The 21,223-nt window shown below is 36.3% G+C and overlaps 1 protein-coding gene across 1 annotated transcript; it reads left to right on the top strand.

Annotated features, from left to right (window-relative positions):
• The first annotated feature begins 146 nt into the window (after positions 1-146).
• LOC136811133 (AT-rich interactive domain-containing protein 4B-like) lies at positions 147-19,428 on the top strand. Its single transcript, XM_067067747.1, has 19 exons — positions 147-314; positions 3,616-3,726; positions 4,210-4,275; positions 4,555-4,645; positions 4,978-5,057; positions 5,357-5,413; positions 5,576-5,616; positions 6,423-6,486; positions 6,681-6,799; positions 7,251-7,354; positions 7,875-8,149; positions 8,632-8,726; positions 9,146-9,479; positions 9,913-10,060; positions 14,310-14,454; positions 15,065-15,161; positions 15,868-17,146; positions 17,363-18,277; positions 19,175-19,428. The coding sequence occupies exons 1-19, from the start codon at positions 312-314 to the stop codon at positions 19,330-19,332; spliced, it is 4,182 nt and encodes a 1,393-aa protein (XP_066923848.1). The 5' UTR covers positions 147-311; the 3' UTR covers positions 19,333-19,428.
• The last annotated feature ends 1,795 nt before the right edge of the window (positions 19,429-21,223 follow it).

Raw genomic sequence — 21,223 nt, 5'->3', positions numbered from 1 at the left:
TCGAACGAGATTGACCAATTACGGTAGCGAGAATGCATAATTATTCCAAAAGTTTTCTAATTATGCAAAAATCAACTTGGTTCTAAATATTACTTTAACTTTTTCATTCCAAATGAGCGAAGTCTGGGTACGAAATTTTCGAACACAGAGTCTGAACAGTGGAGCAGAAATTTTAAGTTGTTGTGAATAATAAAAAAGAGAGCGTTTTGACAAGATAACATGGTTACTCCAATAAACTAAATTTTGTACTGATATCAGCTGTGTCTCTTCTTTCTCTTATGGTTGTTGTTCAAGTAATCTAATTTTTTTAAATGGTAGGTTTCCTGGATATCCTAGTCTTATTCCATGTCACTTAAAGCATACTTCTTTCTTGAGTTCGAACAACAGGCAAAAGTTAGTTTTAGAAATTTAAGTTTTTTAAGTGATTTCTCTGTTATTTTCTACTTGTCAATGTGTATAAACTTCCAGGTATCAATTAGGATTTAGAAATTATTTCAATTAGTTCAATTCTGGATAGTAATTAGATAGAAAATGTGTAGGTATTTTTGCTTAACTTTCTTCTCTATATGCTTTTTTAAAGAATTGTTTCTTACAGTCAGGAGTTCTATAGACCTTTTTTCAAAGAGGACGTCCTGTTGAATAATTATGTAGTCCAGCCATAACAACAATGATAGAGCCATGCATAATTACTGTATCATGCATATTGTAATAATTATGCATGGTTTTATCACTTTTTTTCTGCTGGACTACATAATTATTCAACAGGGTGGCCTCTTTGAAAAAAGGTCTATCTGTCACACTGACAGATAGAACTCCACTGACTGTCTTACCGTGAGTGGTCCTAAATCCGACAGCCCTGCCTAAATCCGATGGGGTCTTTCAAAGATACAAACTAAAATAAAAACAAACCTTTCGCTGTGATGCAACGATGATACCAAAGTGTCAACTAAACTGAGAGATTTGGTTCACTGAACCAATTGAACCAAAACATTAATTGCTTCTTATACAAAACATAATTTTTTATTACAAAATTGTTAACGTTTTAAACTCGAGCAACAAATTCAAAATAATAGAGGTAATTATTTTTACAACTCACACTTTTTTTATCACATATATAATTGACATCTTGACATTTTAGTCATCTTGTTAGATGTTTTGTTTCGAGAGTTATTGCAATATAGTTTATTGATCAACTTGGAGAGGGAATGTTTGTAAACATAGAATTTTTTTTCATAGCAGTTATTTGGGGGGTCGGATTTAGGCAGGGCTGTCAGATTTAGGACCACTCACGGTACCACCCTTGTTTTGCACAAGATTTAACTGCCATATTTCTATTAGTAAAAGACCAGGACTCTGGGTAGTTGACACTTTTCTATCAGAAAAGACCAGGTATCTGGGTACTGTAATTGAAAAATAGAGTTATGCAGTTTTGTAAGTAAACACAAGAGCGAGATAAACTGTCCTTTTGATAAAAACCTTTTCCAATCTCATGTGGGTTGTCTCAGGGAAAAATAGCGGAAAGATCCTTCAGAAATTTAGGCAGTTTTGTAAGTAAACACAAGAGCAAGATAAACTGTACCTTTTGAGGAAAACCTTTTCCAATCTCATGTGGGTTGTCTCAGGGAAAAATAGCAGAAAAATCCTGGAAAGTCAGGAAAATCGTACCGTCAACTGCTCTAACTTGGGACCATCTGACAAAACATGGGACGGCAATTCGGCCACCATTTCACCGAAGTTACAAAGTCATTTGATTTGAGTTAAGGAACGGTGTATTAAAAAAATGCACGATTTCTCTTTCGATTTTACAGTAAGTGAAAATACAGACCAGATATGCAACAGTCCCATGTTTCGACCAATTGTCCCAAGTTAGAGCAGTTGTTGGTAGTAGTGTAGGAGGTGGAATATTTTGGTGCAACATGACGGTATTTTCTTTTTCTTGTATAGACCTTTTGCTAGACGCGATGTCATGTTGGATAATTAAAAACTCAAGAGTACAAGATCTAGTTATACCAGTTATACTAATAGCAAAAAAGAGCATCCAGAAACCCTCCAACTCTTGTAATCAAATTGCCACCAAATGCCAGTGTAGCTGGAACCTCGATATTCCAGGATTAGAAAAAACTATACCTGTTATCTTTTTTCTTTAATAAAGAATCAACAAGCCATCAACATCGATAAATTACACACATTTCCTCAGAAACTTTTAAAATTATCTGCCATTATGACTTTCTTGAAGCCGTTCCGAAATTAACCAATTGGGTTATGTATCGGCATTCCTATGGGAGTTCTTTTCTGAGATTTGTGTAAAATAGCTAAGTCGGTAAAAAAACTTTTCCCGCCGGGGTTTGAGGAATAAACAGAACTGCTATGGAACCATTCAAAAAGTACGTACGCTCGAAAATGGCAAATTTCTCTGCCTTTTTTGGACTGCAAGCTTTCAAACCATTAAGCTGCAAGATAAAGTTTTCTTGACTTTGGCGTGTGGTGTATTTTTTAGGGGGCTGTCAAAAAGATATAAAAAAGGCCTTTTTTGGGCTGGATTGATTTTCACAAGAATTTTGCCAAAAAATGGCTGTCAATAGCGAAAATTAGTTCTGCAAAATGTGCCAATTTAGTACCCTCCAAACGTGAAGATAAGTTCTGCGAAAATTAATTCCCCCGAAAATAATTTCCCTTCAGGAACACATAGATTTTGGATAGATCAAAATAATTTTGGCTGAATAAGTATTTTGGCTAGGTTTTAGTACAATGAAGATGAGGTAAACTTTGGAGTTAAATGTTGTCCAAGTGATTTTCATATTTTAATGAAATTAATTCAATTGAAAGTTAGACGGAAGTTTCTTATTACTGGAAACCTCAGCAGCAGCAGCAGCAGCAGCAGGGCTAAAAGGCAACTAGTACCTTTACAAAACAGATGTCTTTTTCAAATTAATTCTGGGGGTAAATTGAAATAGTATGTGTGGTGTTTGAGCTTTAAGGGGGTTCTCCTTTTACTTATTTTTAAAAAGTTTTTAAGCTGCCAATAATTAGACAGACAGATTAATAATGTTTTATAGTATGGATGCACATATAGGAGGGGGTACATTCAGACCCATTGCACACTATAAGCGGCCAAAACAGACACAAACTACAGAATAGTACACAAATAGTAAACAGAAAATTTAAATTTCAACCGCAAAACTCCCTGTATTGTAGGAAGATATTAGGCAGAAAATCTGAATTTGACCTGATTTGACCCTAACACCCCCTGTATAGTACCCAAATACTAAGCAGAAGGTCTGAAGTTTGACCATACCCTGTATTGCACAGAAGTATTAAACAGCAGATTGATTTAAGAGCTAATAGTAATATACATAGAGGACATAGAAAATATATAGTAGTTCCTAAAATTTTGAAAAGTCCATCCTTGATGATGAGAAAATTTAAAGGATAGATTGATGTATTTTCTTGATTCTGAGCTATTCATTAAAATAATTTTTGGAAATAGTTATTTTATTTTGCTACCAATTATTTCAATTTGGAGCAACTGTTTTCAGTGCTGAAATTTTTATACTTTTTACCTCAAAATCTAAAGCTCTTTACAAATACTAAATCAACATATTATTTTCTTCATAGGCTAGTGATGTACCTGCCTTTCTTGAAGTTGGTACACCAGTCAGTGCCAAGTTCAAGGGAGCATTTTGTGAGGCAACCATCAAATCTGTAAAGAAACTTGTAAAATTCAAGGTATGATGTTGTTTAGATCATTAGAATTGCTTGTTGTTACATTGTTATTATTGATTTATGAGATCAATTTCAACTGGTCCAGTACCTTAATCCCATTAATCTTATTTCTGTGCCTTTTATTTTTATGCACATCTTGAAATAGGGTATTTGTAAGGGATTAGTTTCAGCTCATCTACAGTAGTAATTTCTAGAATATTTTTTTAGTTCTTTTGATTAAATTTAAATTAACGAAACCAAAAAAAGATAAAAACAAAGAAATATTTAACATGAATAACAAACTCATTTTACTAGTTAGTAAAGAAATCTTCAATAAGATCCTTACGCAATCAGAACAATTACTCGTTTTGCACCTTTTGGGATAAGGTACAATGTGGGGATTACATCTTTACAGTGATATTCTCAATGATTCCACAAAGCTACCATCCAAGAAAAAGAGGAAGTCAAGATAATAAAACGTAAATTTTCAATTTTCTTTCTTCACAGGTCCAATACAAAGATGGTACAGGCTCATCTGTTGTTCAAGATGATACCATCGAGGGAGAATATAAGGTATGGTAGGCTAAGAAAAGATTTAAAGTGATCATTCATTAGAGATGTAAAGATTTTCCTTTGCCAATGAAATAATCAAAATTTAGTCTTCCTTTTAAATAAGGATAGTAAAACTTTGTTTATTTGAGCCAAAAATGGAAATTTCATTTGCTTTTCATGATACACTAATCCTGACCCTATTTTATTATTGAGTTGGTATTACAACATGTGTGTAAGTTTCGTGCTATGATTCCCTAGCTTTAAAGCTTTAAAACTATTATTGTAATTTTTTTTCTCCAGTTGGGATCCTTGGTTCTTGTCAAACAAGACGATGGGGAAAAGAAACCAGCGACAATTCAAAAAATGAATGATCATAGCTACTATACTGTTGGTAAGATTGTATTTTTATTTAAAGTTTACTACATTAAGGATACAGTAGTATTTCTTCAGTTTTTTACAGTGCTCAACACATGTAGAGGAATGTCAGTCCACTACATAAAGGATAACAAATTTGCAGAAACTAGCCTTGACAGTACAAGCTGTGAAATGTGCATTTTTTGTAATTTTCACAGTCAACACCCAAAACTGCAAAAGTAATTTATTGCAAAAATTATTTCCCCTGATGATATTCTATTTATTGTATGATTTTGTCAGAGGAAGAAGTAAGTAAGCTTACGCAAGTGAATCTAAACTCATCTGGTTGACTTTATCTAATAAATTTAGTTTTTGATGATGGCGATGAAAGGACATTGAAACGGACAAATGTGGTTGTTATGGGAGAACGTCATTTCTTGGAACATGAGGTTAGCATTTTATTGGATAATTAGACTTAGACTTAGGTGTGATATTAAATTTCTTTGTTTGTAAATTAGTAGATCCCTAAGATTTACATGTTTGCCTCCATTGTACATCCATATCCATTGTAAAAATTTCTCATCTGTTCTCATCTGTTTATTGAAAATGAATAGGAAGTTTTAAAGAAATCTGTAAAATTTTGTTTAATTATGCTCTCCATAAGTTTTGGACATCAAACCCATTTGCAAGGCTGGTCATTTACGAAATAACAATTTTGCCTATTATTTTTCTCCTCTCTTTTAATCAGAATCTGGATAACCTACCGCTGACAGACCCTGAAAACTTTTTAAGCCCAGTTGTGCTGGTAAGTCAAATTTGATTATTCCGATGTCCAAAATTATCTAAAGAATATTGGTTTGCTGTCATCTAAACCCTAAAGGTTGTGGAGCATTTTTGTTAATCATTTGAAATAGTAGTATTTTGATAATTTCTTTTCAATATATTGTGTTTGTTTTGTTTGTTTTAGTCTTCAGAGAAAAGGCGGAAAAGAAGAAGATCAGCAGCAAAGTATGTTCATGTTTGATTTAGTTTAAAAGCCAATTTACCAAGCAATATCTCAAATTACCCTGTCTCATAATAATGCTACACAAGGGCGTATCCATTAAGATAGTGTTACGATTTTTTCTCCTCTTTTTTATCTTTCTTCATTGTGGGGTGTGCGCAGGTGTGGCGGATGGAAGAATGTCAAATCGATAGGGGAAGAAATTTAGAGTTAACATGAAAAGCCTACTTTTGACGTACAAACTTTCGTGAGCAGAAATCGTAAAATTTGCCACATTTACTTTTCGCGAATTTGAGGAATTCAAGGAGGATGTTTTTTCGCGAGCATAAACTTTCGCGAAGCGCTCTGTTAAGAATTTTCAAAGACATTTACTTTCGCGAAAAAGGCTAATATTCGCGAAAATCGCAAAAGTTTGTACGTCTAAAGTACCTTAATTTTAGCATGGACTTTTTTTGGGAATTGAGAATCCAAAATTTTTGTGAATCCGATTCTTTTTCTCAGCTAATTTCTTTCATTTTCCTAGAGGTTTTGGCCAAAATTTAGATTGTAAATTTTTCACGATGACAGATTTTCGACTGATTTTCGACTGATTATGCAAAAATTGCCAAAATTTGCCAAAATTGAGCAAATTAATCCATGCAAAATTTAATCCACTTAGGATATATATTCGACAAGACTCAACAACCAAAACTTTTCTCAAACAAATAAGTCAGTTTGGAATTTCAGTAGCCATTGAACTAACCTAGAAAGACACTATCAGCAAGAGTTTACATTAAATATTAAATGTCTTGGAACGTTCTTACCATTTCAGTTTGGAGGAGGAGGATTCTGACAGTGACAATAAACGTGAACTTCATAAAGAGTTTCTTGGAAAGGTGATTTATTCCTTCTTTTTCTGGAGATTTCTATCAAACTAGCAAGCCTTTTAGAAGATGATATGTTGTGATAAACACATGAAAACTCTGCCAATTCTTTATACTAAGTTTTGATAAGATATGCAAAAAACTCTTTTTCCTTTCTTGATGCTTACAAGGAATCAACATAATCAATTCCATGTTCTTTTGTGCAGGTTGTTTGTATCGAAGTGGGTGACCGCAAACGATCCTGGTTTCCAGCTTTGGGTGTCAAACACCACGGAAGCCACTCTGAATCTCAAGTTTTTGTCCAATCCTTCAAAGACGGAAAGAGGTATGCATTTTATATCAACGAAAACTGTTTTGTAAATCACTGCACAGTATTGCGTTGAGCATGTTCTTCATTTTCTAATGCAGCTAGAATGCATATAAAAGCAAGAAGTAAGCAAGCCAAACCTTGAACTTGGTGATTGAAGAAATTGAATCTGTAGAATAAAAAGCCTTTTTCACCTTTTTTTCATCGAAATCGTCATCATTTCATCAAAATTCTTGACAAATATCACTTTAGAACTATTAGCGTACGTTTCGAAATTACTAGGGAAGGAGTTTTAGTGTTTTCGTTTATGGGGATAAAGTGAAGTCTAGGGTTGGGCTATTTTCAATCACCTAGCACAACATAACAGAAGGTAAAAGGAACGTGATCGTTCTTATATAATTTTTGTAATTTTGATAACTGTGGAGTCGGTCAAACAGTTTGAATTTCCAACCAAATTTGTCTTCTCCAGGACGCTAGTAAACAGAGATGATGTTAAAGAATTTTCCAAAACCAGAGATCCTTTGCAATCTTTCTTGAAAGGGGAATCGAGACCAGATCCTGTCCTAAAAAGCGGTAAGATTTTTCTTAAAATCAATCTAGATGAAATTGTGTATTTTCCTGATTTTCTCTGCTAAAGACGTTCCTTTTTCAATTGATTAAGTGATACGTGAGGTAGAGGAGTTTCGAGTAGAGTCGATATTTTACGTGTCTTTTGGTAGTTTTCACGGGGTCCACAGCCTGATGGCTCGGCTATCTCTGAACTGAACGGAACATTGGAAGGAGTGGGGATTCGAACCGCGAACCCCTGGTTTGAGATGTTGACGGCCGAGACCACTTGACCATCGCTTTTCGAAAAATGTCATGTCATGATTAAGTTTTTTCATCCAGCTTGAAGGCATTTTCTCGACTATCTTAGTTAGGAAAAGGTTTTCTGTTTTTTTTTTTAACTTGAAAAGTTGTAACATTCAGAAGGCTGTTTTATCTTCAAATTTTCTCCGTCTCCATCGCCTCGGTTAATTCTTTAAATTTTTCTTCACTTCTCGTGTTTAGCTGTAGAGAATCCTTTAAATTTTTCTTCACTTCTCGTGTTTAGCTGTAGAGAAGGCAGTAGCGTACAAAGATATGGGTGAGCTACCCAAAGGATGGAACATTTTGGACACAATTGACGAAAAAGAGGAAAGCTCTGACGAAGACCTTCCTTCGACTCCTGTCCTATCAGCTGAAGACAAGTCCTTCCATGAGACATTGTACAGCTTCCTGAGCAAGCAAGGGACGAACATTTCTAAACCACCTTTTGTCAACAACCAGGGAGTCAATCTACACAAGTTTTATAAGTTGGTACAAGAGGAGTACGGAGGCATGGATGATGTAAGCCTACCTTTTGACTTTCTTCTTGTTTCTTTTAAAATGAGATAAGTTTTTCGTTCAACCCTATTCAGGTTTTAAAGGGACATAAAAGTAGTAAAATGTAAACATTGCGCGAACCACGTGTCATTAAAGAGAACAATTAAAATCACGTGTCCAAAACGAACTTGTAAAACAATTGAAGTGATCAAAATCAGCCATATTTGTTTTTATTTTTTATTTTGACATATGACATTTGTTTTGATTTTGAATCCCGCTGCATACGGTTTGTTAACAAATTTCGTCAGTACTTTATGTCCTTTTAAAAACTTTCAAAATACAGGGCGACTTCTTTATGATCTCTGTTACAAAAGTTAAACGTTAACAAACATTAACTACGCCTAAATATAATGTCAAAAAATATTTTGAAAGCGAGGCCAGCGCGATGATTTTATACATCTTGAGAATTTGTTTTTCTGAATCTTGTTTTTTTTCTCGTATTTCAGATCACAAACCAACAATGGAGGTCTATCTATAAACAATTAGGACTACGTAATATACATACCACTGCCTCCTTCAACATGAAAAACCTCTACAAAAAGTAAGCTTCAGAAAATGGATTTATTCACTCCAATCTTTATGTAAATTTCTTTTAGGGTGGGTAAAGGTCCTTTTTCTTGGGTAAATCCGTTGCGGGGAAGTGTCCTATGGGAACGGATTGCCACAGCAGGGGAAAATAAATTTCTGTTAGGTAATAGCTTGGTGAAGATACTCTTTAGGATCACTGCACTTTTTTTTTTGTTATATCGTGCATTAGCTTTTGAACTAACACTCTTGGCAAAAATATTAACTATAATAAGGGTTTTTTTGGGCTATTATGATGTCTTTGTTCACACTTCCCCATATAAATAATTCACCCACTTTTCTCTGATATTGAAACCAACACAAAATATATATATGGCTTTTCTTGTTTATCAATTTTTCGCTCTCAACTCTCTCTATATTTAATCATCTCTCAAGATATTTGCAACCTTGGGAGGAAAACGAGAAAACCAGATCATCGCCGCGTCTTCAAGAACAAAACAACGCTAAACGGAAACGGAAAAGTGGAACGGCGGCCGCGTTGAAGGACGAAGCGGACAGACTGTCAACTAAATCTGAAAGTGACTCCGAGCCGGAGAGGCGGCGCTCCACCAGAGGTGCAACTAGAGCTGCCACAATGGAGAAAACACCCGAGTTGGCCGCGAACGAGCGAAAACGCAGATCTAACGTGACGACACCCTTAGAAAGCAGTAGTTTGAGTGACGTTGATAAAGAGGATTCGAAAGAAAGCATCAAAAAGGAAAAAGAAGAGGTATAGTGGCTATGCTTTTTCATGATTGACGTTAGCATGCATCAAAGTCAAAAGTTTTTTATTGATTTGAAAGAGCACTACCCTTTTTAGCCCAGTCTAATAAAAAAGTTTTAAACTTTTCAGTTTGTTTTGATACTTGAGGGTGCTGATCTCCACATCGAAGGATGGTGATTGGCTGACAGTGATTCCTTATTGACATGAACAAGATTTGCTTTTGCATCAAGAATATCTTGCTTGGTAGCTGACTTTTATTTTATACCTTCCGGTTGACAAATCCATTGTTAATCTGCCTCAACAATCAAATATGTAGCTTTTTTACCTTCGTGCAATGTACTTGAAATTGCAAATTACTAATTAAAACTAGAAAACTATCCCTGGGTCACATGTACTATAGAGAAAATTACCTGTTACTTTTCATATCTTTTTTCCACAGACGAAGAAATTTGATAGTAAACTATCGGAACTGGAGGATGTGGATGTGATCAACAGTCCACAGAGCTCAATCACCAGCGATGGTACCACCGAAAACAACGCGTCTGTGGAAGGCGACGAACATGAGACAGTCGACGAAAAGAAATTTGGTGAGTAGTTGACTTTTTTTGTATCAAAAAGCATTTGTGACTTTTTATTCGCTCAGCGGTAGCGTCTTGGTAGGGAGACCCAACGGCCGATTTTTCGGAAGCGTTGAAAAACAAGGGGTGCCAAAATGGTTCTTTGATTGCTAATTTCGGTTAATGCCAACTTTGGAAATTCGTTTGCCCAGTTTAACCCAATTTTGGTCAAATAACCACTCTTCACAGTTTTCTTTTCTATAATAGTCAGGTAGAATTAGCCTGAGACCTGGACAAAATTGCCATCAAGCTGAAAATTGGCACAGATGTTCTTTAGGGTATACTGAGTTACCAAAAAAAAAGCCCCATCAATCCGGACAGGGGAGACCACTTTTTCGGACAGTTTAAAACCGGACATGTCCGGAAAATATGTCCGAAAAAAAAGTTGTTCAAATATACAAGTATTACATATCAAAAGAAAGATAATTTCAAGACGAACAAAAAATTTGCCTACAAGAAGTCATGAAAATAATCACAGAAAGAGTTATGAGTATCAGAAAAGACCCTACTGTCCAACTATTTTTGAATTATGTAGTAGTATTCCCTATTCTCAATGGCAGCGAATCTCCTTACAGCTTCAAGCCATGTGTTTTTAGACCAGCTCCTGAGTGCCGGGTAGCGCCAACCTAGAGGGGTAGTAACTTTCTATACGATTTTCGTGCTCCTCAACATCCAGTTTATGGAATGAAGAGATAAATAGCATTTTAAGGGGGCTTTTGAATTTAGGGGGTCCTATAAGAGCTCGGGTAAGGAATTACTATTGAGAAGCCGTTTTATGTCAGTAACATCAGCTCATATCTTTTTATCTTAGCCATGGAAATGTCTTGAAACTTGGTAAATATACTCAAAAGAAGTAGTAAAAAAAAAAACACTTCGAAAAATGTTTTCCAGGGCCTCGCAAGGAGAAAAACGGGTAAAAAGTATCCAATTTTGCCTATTTTTAGCCTGTTTTCACCCTCATTAACAAATTACACGCTTTAAAATATTCAAAAATTTAACAAAAACATAGAAAACGTTGGAATTAATCGAAATCGCTAAGAAAATTAAGGTTACGTTGTCATTACTGGCAATTTTCAACGTTTCAGGGGGGTAAAAATGCTATTTTTTGCTATATTTCGCCTATTTTGCTTACCTAAGCTAGTTGGAGAGCTCAAGAATGCGCACAAACCTCATAGAAGTGTGGATAATATTGAACTTCAAAACTTTTGCCTATTTTTCACCAATTTTGCTTACCTAACTTAGCTAGTTTAAAAACCTCATAGAAGTGCGGCCAATGTAAAAATCATATAATCTCAACCAGGATGTGGCATTGTTGCTAGCACTTTTTGACTTTTCAGGGGGTAATAATGCGCACATCATCTTTTTTCGCCTATATTGGCTACATAACTTAATTGAATAATGAAGAGCTCAAATATGTTTAAAATCCTGGACAGAAGTGAGGAAGGTTTGACCAATATAAAACTCGTACTACAATTTCACGACACGTTTATTTGCACTTTTTGGCATCTCAGGGGGCAAAATTCGGGGCATTCTCCGACCTCCATGTTGTACCCTGAGTATCAACCTCAGGACGACCAAGTATAGAAATTTTATCGCGCATGTGTCAATCTAATCACTATAGAGAGAATCAAAGATGAAGAGCAAATATTGCCGTATTAATGTCTAGCAGATTGTATCAGTATGCATGCTTACTATTGACGAATTCCCCCAGAAACCTCCAAGTTTAATTTTTTGAAATGTGTTTCTTTCAAAAGAAATCCTCTACATCATTCCAAATGTATAACAGTATTTGCACTAAACTATTAATTATACTTTAATGGAATCGAAATAATGCGCAGATCTTTATGTTATCATTCTCTATCACTGACTCTTTTTTAAAAGCGTCGATGATATTTTTGATATATGCTTTCCACGACGTGAGTAAAAGTATCAACTTTAAACTTAATCCAAGATCTTAGATTTTCGTCATGCTTACTTTTCACAGCGTTGAATGCGCGCTGAATAGAATTGATATTCGCTGTCACAGGTCGGAATATGATTTCGACATGTGATTTTCACGGTAGTCATGTTCTGATCGAGGTGATGTTTTGGTGTCAGTATTCCCTCTACCGGTAAGTAGGTACCTCCAACATTGAACATATTATCTGTTTTTTTTTCTCACGTTCGCTAATTTCGTTGTCTGGTCATTTATTTTCAACAATTCTTTCTTAATGATATAAAGATCTAGGTTATTTTTTAATGACCTGCACGAGTTCAACACAATGTTTGTCGAATTGAAAAAAAATGTGTCATCATGGTAATTACTCTTACAAGAATATGATTTATTTATTTGTTACGATATGCACTTGTATTAATAGACCATGGCTGCATTCGAATGCGACCCGAAAGCTTGGCTATCAACCCAGAGGTGGAGGAAGGTGCCACTCTTTCTCCCTGGACTACTCCACTTACCCTTTATCTTTTTCTCTAATACTGAGCATTAAGCAGTGGGTATCAAGTACAAATGACCCGACCAGGGATTGAACCTACGAGCTCGCGCATCGTAGCCAAGTATTCCATATTTACAGTATGGTTCGGTTCAACGTTTTGTTTTCAGGGTTCGCAATTGACCGTATAGCAAGTTGATTTTTATCGGGCGGAAAAGTTGGGTCCAAATTAATTATTTCATGTCTAAGGAACTGTATCGTACGGGTTGTTCGACAATATATCATCCAAGCAGATTTTTGGGAAATTTCTTATAACGGACTTTTTTTGCTTTAATGCTTAGGTCGTAAAGTGTTGTTTTACCTTGCTCCTCATTACTAAGTCGTAGCGATTGTGGCGGTCAAAGCTGTTTCGAATGACGAATGACGATGCGCTCTCGAACTAAGTTAAGTGAACAAAATAGGAGAAATATAGGTAAAAATAGCATTTTTACCACCTGAAACGTTAAAAAGTGCCAATAATGACAACGTAACCTTAACGATCTCGATTAAGTCCAACATTTTCTATGTTTTTGTCGAGTTTTTGAGTATTTTAAAGCGTGTAATTTGTTAAAGAGGGTCAAAACAGGCCAAAAATAGGCAAAAACGACTTCTTTTTACCCGTTTTTCTCCTTGCGAGCACCTGGAAAACATCTTTCGAAGCCTTTTGTTTTACTACTTCTTTTGAGTATATTTACCAAGTTTCAAGACATTCCCATGGCTAAGATAAAAGGATATGGACTGATGTTACTGACATAAAACGGCTTCTCAATAGTAATTTCTTACCCAAGCTCTTTTAAGACCCCCTAATTCAAAAGTCCCCTTAAAACGCTATTTTACTCTTCATTCCATAAACTGGATGTTGAGCAGCACGAAAATCGTATATAAAGTTACTACCCCTCTAGGTTGGCGCTACCCGGCACTCAGGAGCTGGTCTAAAAACACATGGCTTGAAGCTGTAAGGAGATTCGCTGCCATTGAGATAATAGTTGGACAGTAGGGTCTTTTCTGATACTCATAACTCTTTCTGTGATTATTTTCATGACTTCTTGTAGGCAAATTTTTTGTTCGTCTTGAAATTATCTTTCTTTTGATATATAATACTTGTATATTTGAACAACTTTTTTTTCGGACATATTTTCCGGACATGTCCGGTTTTAAACTGTCCGAAAAAGTGGTCTCCCCTGTCCGGATTGATGGGGCTTTTTTTTTGGTAACTCAGTATACCCTAAAGAAAATCTGTGCCAATTTTCAGCTTGATGGCAATTTTGTCCGGGTTGTGGTGAAATTTCAACTAATTCTACCTAACTATAAGAATAGCTCAAATTTGGTTCTACTCTATTCACGTTTACAAAGTTAACCCGACAAACGTTTCACCTAACTCCAAAGAATTCGTTCTGTTAGCTTCTTCCATGATTGATTATAATAGATTCAGAGGGAGGTAAAGAGTCAGGAAATTTCTCTAGCTCGAACACGCTCGGTGAGCTCGAGTTGCCCGGATTATGAAGGTTTCAATTACATAGACAGGCTCTAAAGGGTTTCGTAACTGAAGAGAACAGGCATAAAATTGTTCTAAGTTGATTTTTTTTTTTTAATTTGGTGGTACCCAGTGGGTACCTTCACCTCAAACCGGCTGATAATCGAAGTATCGATTGACGTAAAAAGAGCTTAGTAAAGCTTAAATTGCAGCTGTAGAACGATAAACTCTGTATACATATTCATCTTACTCTTAACATCTCTTTCATTTGGCTTTCCAGGTAAATACAAGATGGGGTGTAAGATCTCGGTACGGTACGGTAACGGCAAGAACCAGCGCACGTACACGGCCAAGATTCTTGACATGGAAAAAGATGATCGTGGAGACGTCTTATATTATGTTCACTACAATGGTTGGAATCACAGGTAAATTTCTTCCCTTAAGTGACAAGCTGACTATGAGTAATGGAAACTTTCGACTAACAGAATAGTTTAGAATAGAATAGTGTAGTTTAGGGCCTGGTTTATAAAAGTTTTACCCTTTTGACCCAACCTTGATTGCCCCTCAAGCCAATATCTCTCAAATCTGAATTGAAAATTTTGCTCTTAAATCTTTCACATTTTCACCGTCAGTTATGATAATTCGAAAAAATGCACACTTTTGGCGATTTCTCAGGGAGGAGATTGTCAATTTTTTTCTAGGTGTGGTGATAGGTTTTGATATGAGCCAAAAATTTGTAACCAGTCTGTACTTTCGCTTTAAAAAGTTTGATCGAAAATGTTTTGTTTTGTTGCCGAACACAAGTGTGTGTCAATATTACCACAATCAATCATAGAGATAAATAAAGCTGATATACAGACCATAAAGAGTCATAGATGAATCTCACAACAGAAGACATTCTACTGCATAAAACTATGTTATTTTTGTATAGATTTTCGATTCCGGTTTCGTGCTTGCTTAGATAATAGCACGAAACTTTTCAATTTTTTGTATACATCTCCTATACTTTAAACATTCTTATATCCTTTTTTGTAGACATGATGAATGGATCAGAGAAGAAGTAATATTTGATGTAGTCGGGCCATCTACAAGCAAACGTAAAAACCCAAACCCTCCAACTTCGTTGTCAAAGGTAATTTTATATTTTTCATTACTCTTTAAACATACGTTTTCACGTTCTAAACATCCCAAACTAGTGAAGAGCTTTTGCATTAACGGGAAAGTTACACAGTTGCATAAGTAATATCACTTTCCAAAGTCAACAAAAGGAGGAGCTTTGAATTACAAGAACTTTTATTACTGGAAAGTTATAAATAAAGGAGAAACCTTCACACTGATGTTGCGTTTGAAGTTCCAAAGACATTTATTTTACTTAAATGCTACTAATTATATTTCCTGATAAGGTTTACCTTTTTTACTCGACCACTTTTTATCGTGGATATGCTCATCAGAATCATTCAAAGAATCGAGCAGCACTTCCCACTCACATCTCAAATTGCCTTTCTCAATAGAAATAGGAATATAAAGTATCGTATTACCGTCGATCCATCTTGTAGCAGTAGTACACACACTCCTGTGAAACCTTAGCTACTTCAAAAATATGGGGTCGTTTTGCTATAATATAAATTTCGCATACGGTCGAAGGTGTTTTTTTTCGATAAAAATTGTATGTTTTATACATTTTTATGGTCTATAAGTGAAAGGGTGTTGAACCTAATAAATAATTTGTCTTTTTTTTTCTATGAACTGAAACGTTGCAAATGGTAAATAAGGTATTTATTCCTTGTATTTATTCGAAACGTTTGATTTAATCAGCTGTGGTTCTTCTTCTTTTATAGATTACCAAAGATCCACCGCACAGATTCAAAGCGAAACTTGAAAGTGAATCCAAAACCTCCTCCTCATCATCGTCAAACACAACATCGACGCCCTCCGTTTCCACCACCGCCACTGTTACGTCTACATCCGCCACGACATTAGGGAAAACTCCCACTGAGAAAGATTCATCTCCCAAAGACAAATCACCCAAAACTACCGCTCCAGCCATAGCAACTAGTTCAACGACTGCAGTTCAATCTACAACAACTTCTACTACCAGCTCCTCTCGATCGCCTGTCTCATCGAGCCCAAAAACATCGCCTCTTGTCTCTACTACCCAAACAACAACAATCACAGTCACCACAAAAAAAGTAACCTCGTCTCAAATTCAAACTCCAGTACCTGTAACGTCACCGAAGGCAGAATCTGAGACACCAAGCAAGGATTCTAAAGAATCGCCATCTCAACTAAGTAAGCAAAGCCCTGCATCAGCTAAGCAAGCCCCTGCATCGGCTAAGCAAACCCCTGTATCGGCTAAGCAAACCCCAGTATCTTCCAAACAGACCCCAGCATCGACCAAACAAACTCCAGTGTCTGCAAAGCAGACCGCTTCAACCAAACAAACGCCAACCCCGAAGTCACAGGCCATCACTCCTGCAACCAAACAAACACCGATCCTAAGTAAGCAGACACCGACACAGAACAAACAACAAACCCCAGCTCAAGTAAACAAAGCAACACCTGTTTCGAGCAAACCTCCTTTGGCGTCCAAACTAATTTCACTATCAGGTAAACAGCCATCACCAGCTACAAATAAAGAGAGCCCTACGACAAGCAAAACTCTGTCCGTTCTCAGCAGTAAGGCATCACTAGAAAGTAAATCGACAGCTATTGTCAACAAACTTACAACCTCGTCAGCACCTCTGAAACTCTCATCATTACAAACAAAACAAACACCTTTGTCATCTAAACCACTCAAAATACCACCCAGTGAGCCTTTAACCATCAAATGTGGCAAAGGATATGGCGCAAACCAACAAGAAAAACTTCCCTCTCCTTTGAAATCACCGGCTATTCCGCCAGACGCAGTCTTTCTATCAGAGCCAAGCCAACACGCGAAGGGTGCTCATCATAAACACGCCCACCACCGCCCGAAGCCTGTCAATGACGTGCTGTTTATTCCAGACATCAAGCCAAGTCCTGTGAAACCAAGGCTAACCAGAAACTCGATGCAAGATACTTTCCTATTGAACGCTCTTGAACAGAGCATCGGAGGACAAACCAGTACCGTGTCTCAAGGTAACTTTTTGTGCATCATTTTATTACGTCACTTTGGAAACCATTCTATTGTCTCTTTGATACCACTACATTGTCGCGTTAAAAGCTTTAACCGTCAGTTTCCAATATCTCAAATAAAGAAAAAAAGAATTAGTGCATTGACCTGTTCAAGATGTGTCTGTTATAGATTATTCACTGATCTTACTTTTTCACAAACTCATTTTCATTTTAATTTAGACGTAGCAATGAAATCTGAACCTCCCGTCCTCAGCCGACGACGTTCCAATCGACAAAATCCCTCACCGAAATCTAACGAACAACACACGGACAGTGATATCAGTAGTAAAGAAGAATCAAAGGAAAGTGCCGGTGTCGAAAAAGACGTTCCCGAGAAGCGTATCTCAAGAGCCGATCGAAAAAACGCCGAATTGGATTCAGCAGCTGCCGGGCTACTATCACTCGATTCTAAGGACACACTAATGTCAATGTCCAAAGATGAAAAAGTCAAGAATTGGATTGAAGATTCAAAAAATGTTTTGTCTACGGTTACTGGTAAGACTGAAGAAGTAGATGAAGAAGAGATAAAGAGTGAACAAACTTCAAAGGCTGCTGAAACGTCTTCCGTTGCTTCTACGGCGGTAACCGCAGCGACACCTCATGAAGAAAAGACGTGGCGACGTGGTAGGAGACCGAAATCAAAGAGAGCGAATAATGAGAGTAAGAAGAAGAAAGAAGAGAGTGATAGCGATACGGAAATGAAAAGTGAAGGAGACGAGCAAACCAATCCGGCTACCGGTCAGATTGAAAATAACAACGTCATCACGGAAAAAGACCGGACGTCCGAAACGGTGGATGCGTTGAGTGCGTTTTGTAGCATTGTAGAGAACGCACAAAAATTACAGAGTCATCCGTCAGTAGAAAGCACAGCGTCGACTCTGGAGTCGGCCGGAGATACAAGCCCTACTAAAGACCACCCTGGTGTAAGTGGACATCATCTCACAGAGAAGAAGAAAAGAAGTCACAAACGCAAACGAACTCAATCGACGACGGAAGGTGGTACGGGTGATGATGCCCTGAAAAGCCCCAAGGAGAAGAGAGAGAAACAAATGTCTCCTCCTCTGGAGTATAATTCTGATTTCGTTTCTGATCTAGGTAAGTTTTTATTATTTTCGACAATATCGTTTTGTTCTCAACTTCAGTTGAGCTATAATCTGAGAATGTCTGTATGTCTGTCTGTCTGTCTGTATGTATGTCTGTATGTCCGTCCGGAAACTTTAGGGCAGGCTGGACACTTCAAAAAAGGTCCGATTTGGCTGAAATTTGGCACACTTGTTCCTTGGGTGAATATCTGGGGGTGTTTTTTTCATTTTTTGAAAATTTTGATTTTTGGGGCCTGGGGACGAGTTTTTCGCCAAAACGAGGCTAAAACTTTGGGGCAACCTGGACACTTCAAAAAAGGTCCGATTTGGCTGAAATTTGGCACACTTGTTCCTTGGGTGAATATCTGGGGGTGTTTTTTTCATTTTTTGAAAATTTTGATTTTTGGGCCTGGGGAGAGTTTTCACCAAAACGAGGCTGGCAGCCTGGACACTTCAAAAAAGGTCGGATTTGGCTGAAATTTGGCACACTTGTTCCTTGGGTGAATATCTGGGGGCTGTTTTTTTCATTTTTTGAAAATTTTGATTTTTGGGGCCTGGGGACGAGTTTCAGCCAAAACGGACAAAGTATATTTGCTACCTAATACTAAATATTTGAAATGTTACAATTGGGCCTTCTAATAACGGGAAAATCTGAAGTTGAGCCCAGTGCGGTGCGCACGTTCGACTATTTAAAAAAGTGTATATAGAAGCGTCAACATTTTTGGGTTTAGTATTACCAAATATTAACGCCCCCCAAAAAAATCTTCTTTGGGGAAAGGTCCTTATTAGGGAAATTAAGGTTACTTTTGCGGTAGTGAATACAATTTTCCACGACTTTGCTATTTTTTTCAAGCTATGATATTTTCTTGTACATCTTTTCGAAATATATATTTATCTTGTTTCGTCTCAGCGGATGTTTTATCAGAAAAATCATCAGTCGATCGTATCGCGATCATGCAGTCACGTCTCAATCAAATGCGTAAACTGTATTGTAAATTACGACAAGAAGTTGCCAGTATCGATCGTCGAAAACGTCGCAAACTGCGGAAACAGAACGCGAAAAGTTGATGTCGTCATGTAAATGGTGGTAGGGTGGGCTGTGGTTACATGAGCGTTGGTGAGAGACTTAAATTTCTATTTTGGTTGTTCTATTTACTTGGCAAAATTATTATGACATGTTGTATAAAATGTAAATATATTACTTTTAAAAATATGGAACCAAGAAACTTTTCAAAAGGGTGATTTTTACACGCGCCGATTTTGTTGATTAAGCGACAAGCTGACGTGCTTCGAAGCAACATAATTCTAAGACTTGTCTCTCGAAGCTGGGGTTTTACTTGTTCCTGCCGAAATCGACAAAATAGGTGCGTGTAAATATAGTTTTATACTATTTGAAGAAGATTTGTCTGGGGATGCTTGGCATAGCAAGCAATAAGCAGCGGGAAAAATATGTGTGAGTGCGTGAGTGTGTTTTATTATTATTTTTGGTTGAAGTTTTGGGAGCTTTCATTTTACAGATTCGAGTTTTTTATTTCTCTAACCCATTCGAAAACCATCTCTGATTCAAACGTGTTTTTTATTTATGATTGATACCTTGATATCAACCAGCAGCTATATTTTCGAATTTGAAAAATAAGAGCTCACAAGTTTTTCGTTATCAATTTCAATTTTTTTTAGACATTTCAATATTTTTAATCAATTTTCATTCAAAAGATATTTTTAAATTTTCAACCTGTTTTTCATCACAAAATCTTATTTTGGAGTAGATAACCGTAATTTCTAATGCTTGGTTCAAGGGATACTTTGTCGTGTGTCTTTCAATTTCGGCGAACATCAAGGTCAGTTATTATTTTGCACGTTATCTAGCCTGGTAGTATTCTATATGCGGCCCTTTTTAACAAGGAATTGACACTACATGTGACTCTTTCTAGAAAATAATTATAGGTCTATGGTCATTTATATCTCGAGGCATCTCAGACTGGAGAACAGTAATTCGGGAATTTTACGAATCCGCTATCCGCTAGGGTAATAATTTGTGTTGAAAAGTTTAAGCAAAAAGAACCTTTTTTAAATTTTTAATGTAATTCTTTTTTCATTAATTCAAATTCTTAGTTTTTTTTTAAAAGTGAGCCGTTCATTTCGTTTATCATAAATTTTCAAAAAGCATTGTAAAATGTTCTCAACAAACTCCTGTAGAAATTATTATAATTTATTCAAATAAGTAAAGTAACCTTTAGAAGTTTTAGTACAGTGAAGTCTCTATAACTCACGCGACGGTGAACACAACGTTACGAATTATGGAAATTTCCAGCTATAGAAATTGATCATAGGGACCAGAAAACATGTTCGAGTTAAGAAGACATTCCAGTTATAAAGGTTCGAGTTATGAAGACTCCACTGTTCTTTTCCCATAATTTTTTTTTTCAAAGGACGTAATGTAACTTTTTCTGGTGAACAAACATGTAGTACATGATCATTTTGGAAGACTTTATTTATCATGTATATATTATTAACATAAAATGAAACATATTCCAAAAATTCAATTTATCTTGTCTTGTTTTGAATGTTGGTTGACTTCGAAGTCCCAGTTTCTCGACCAAAGTCACTTTCCCGTCGATTCATTTTTGGAACGAAGCTTCCCAGAATGTACTTTAATTTTGTGTTTTATTTAGCGATTTTGCGATTTTGATTCAGCATACCTTTAAGTTTTTACTTTCGTTCTCACCACAAAAGGAAGGAAGGAGGTCGGGGATCGAAGACAGATGCTGGGGGGAAATGTTGATCGTCCCTTCTAAACACGGGTTTATTAAAGCGACCCGAATGGGTTAAATCTTCTTTAAAACACAAAAATTTTAACCAACTTTACTAATAAAACTCAATTTACAACATTGAATCAATTTTGAAAATATATTTTATTACTAAAATTTACACTTTAAAAATCTCCACTTAAAACAGTGAA

The sequence above is a fragment of the Clytia hemisphaerica genome, unplaced genomic scaffold (genome assembly GCF_902728285.1).
Source record: "Clytia hemisphaerica strain Z4C2 unplaced genomic scaffold, Clytia hemisphaerica genome assembly, whole genome shotgun sequence".
Lineage (NCBI taxonomy): Eukaryota > Metazoa > Cnidaria > Hydrozoa > Leptothecata > Clytiidae > Clytia > Clytia hemisphaerica.
The sequence above is the reverse complement of the archived record's forward strand: the minus strand, read 5'-3'. Positions and strand labels throughout refer to the sequence as shown.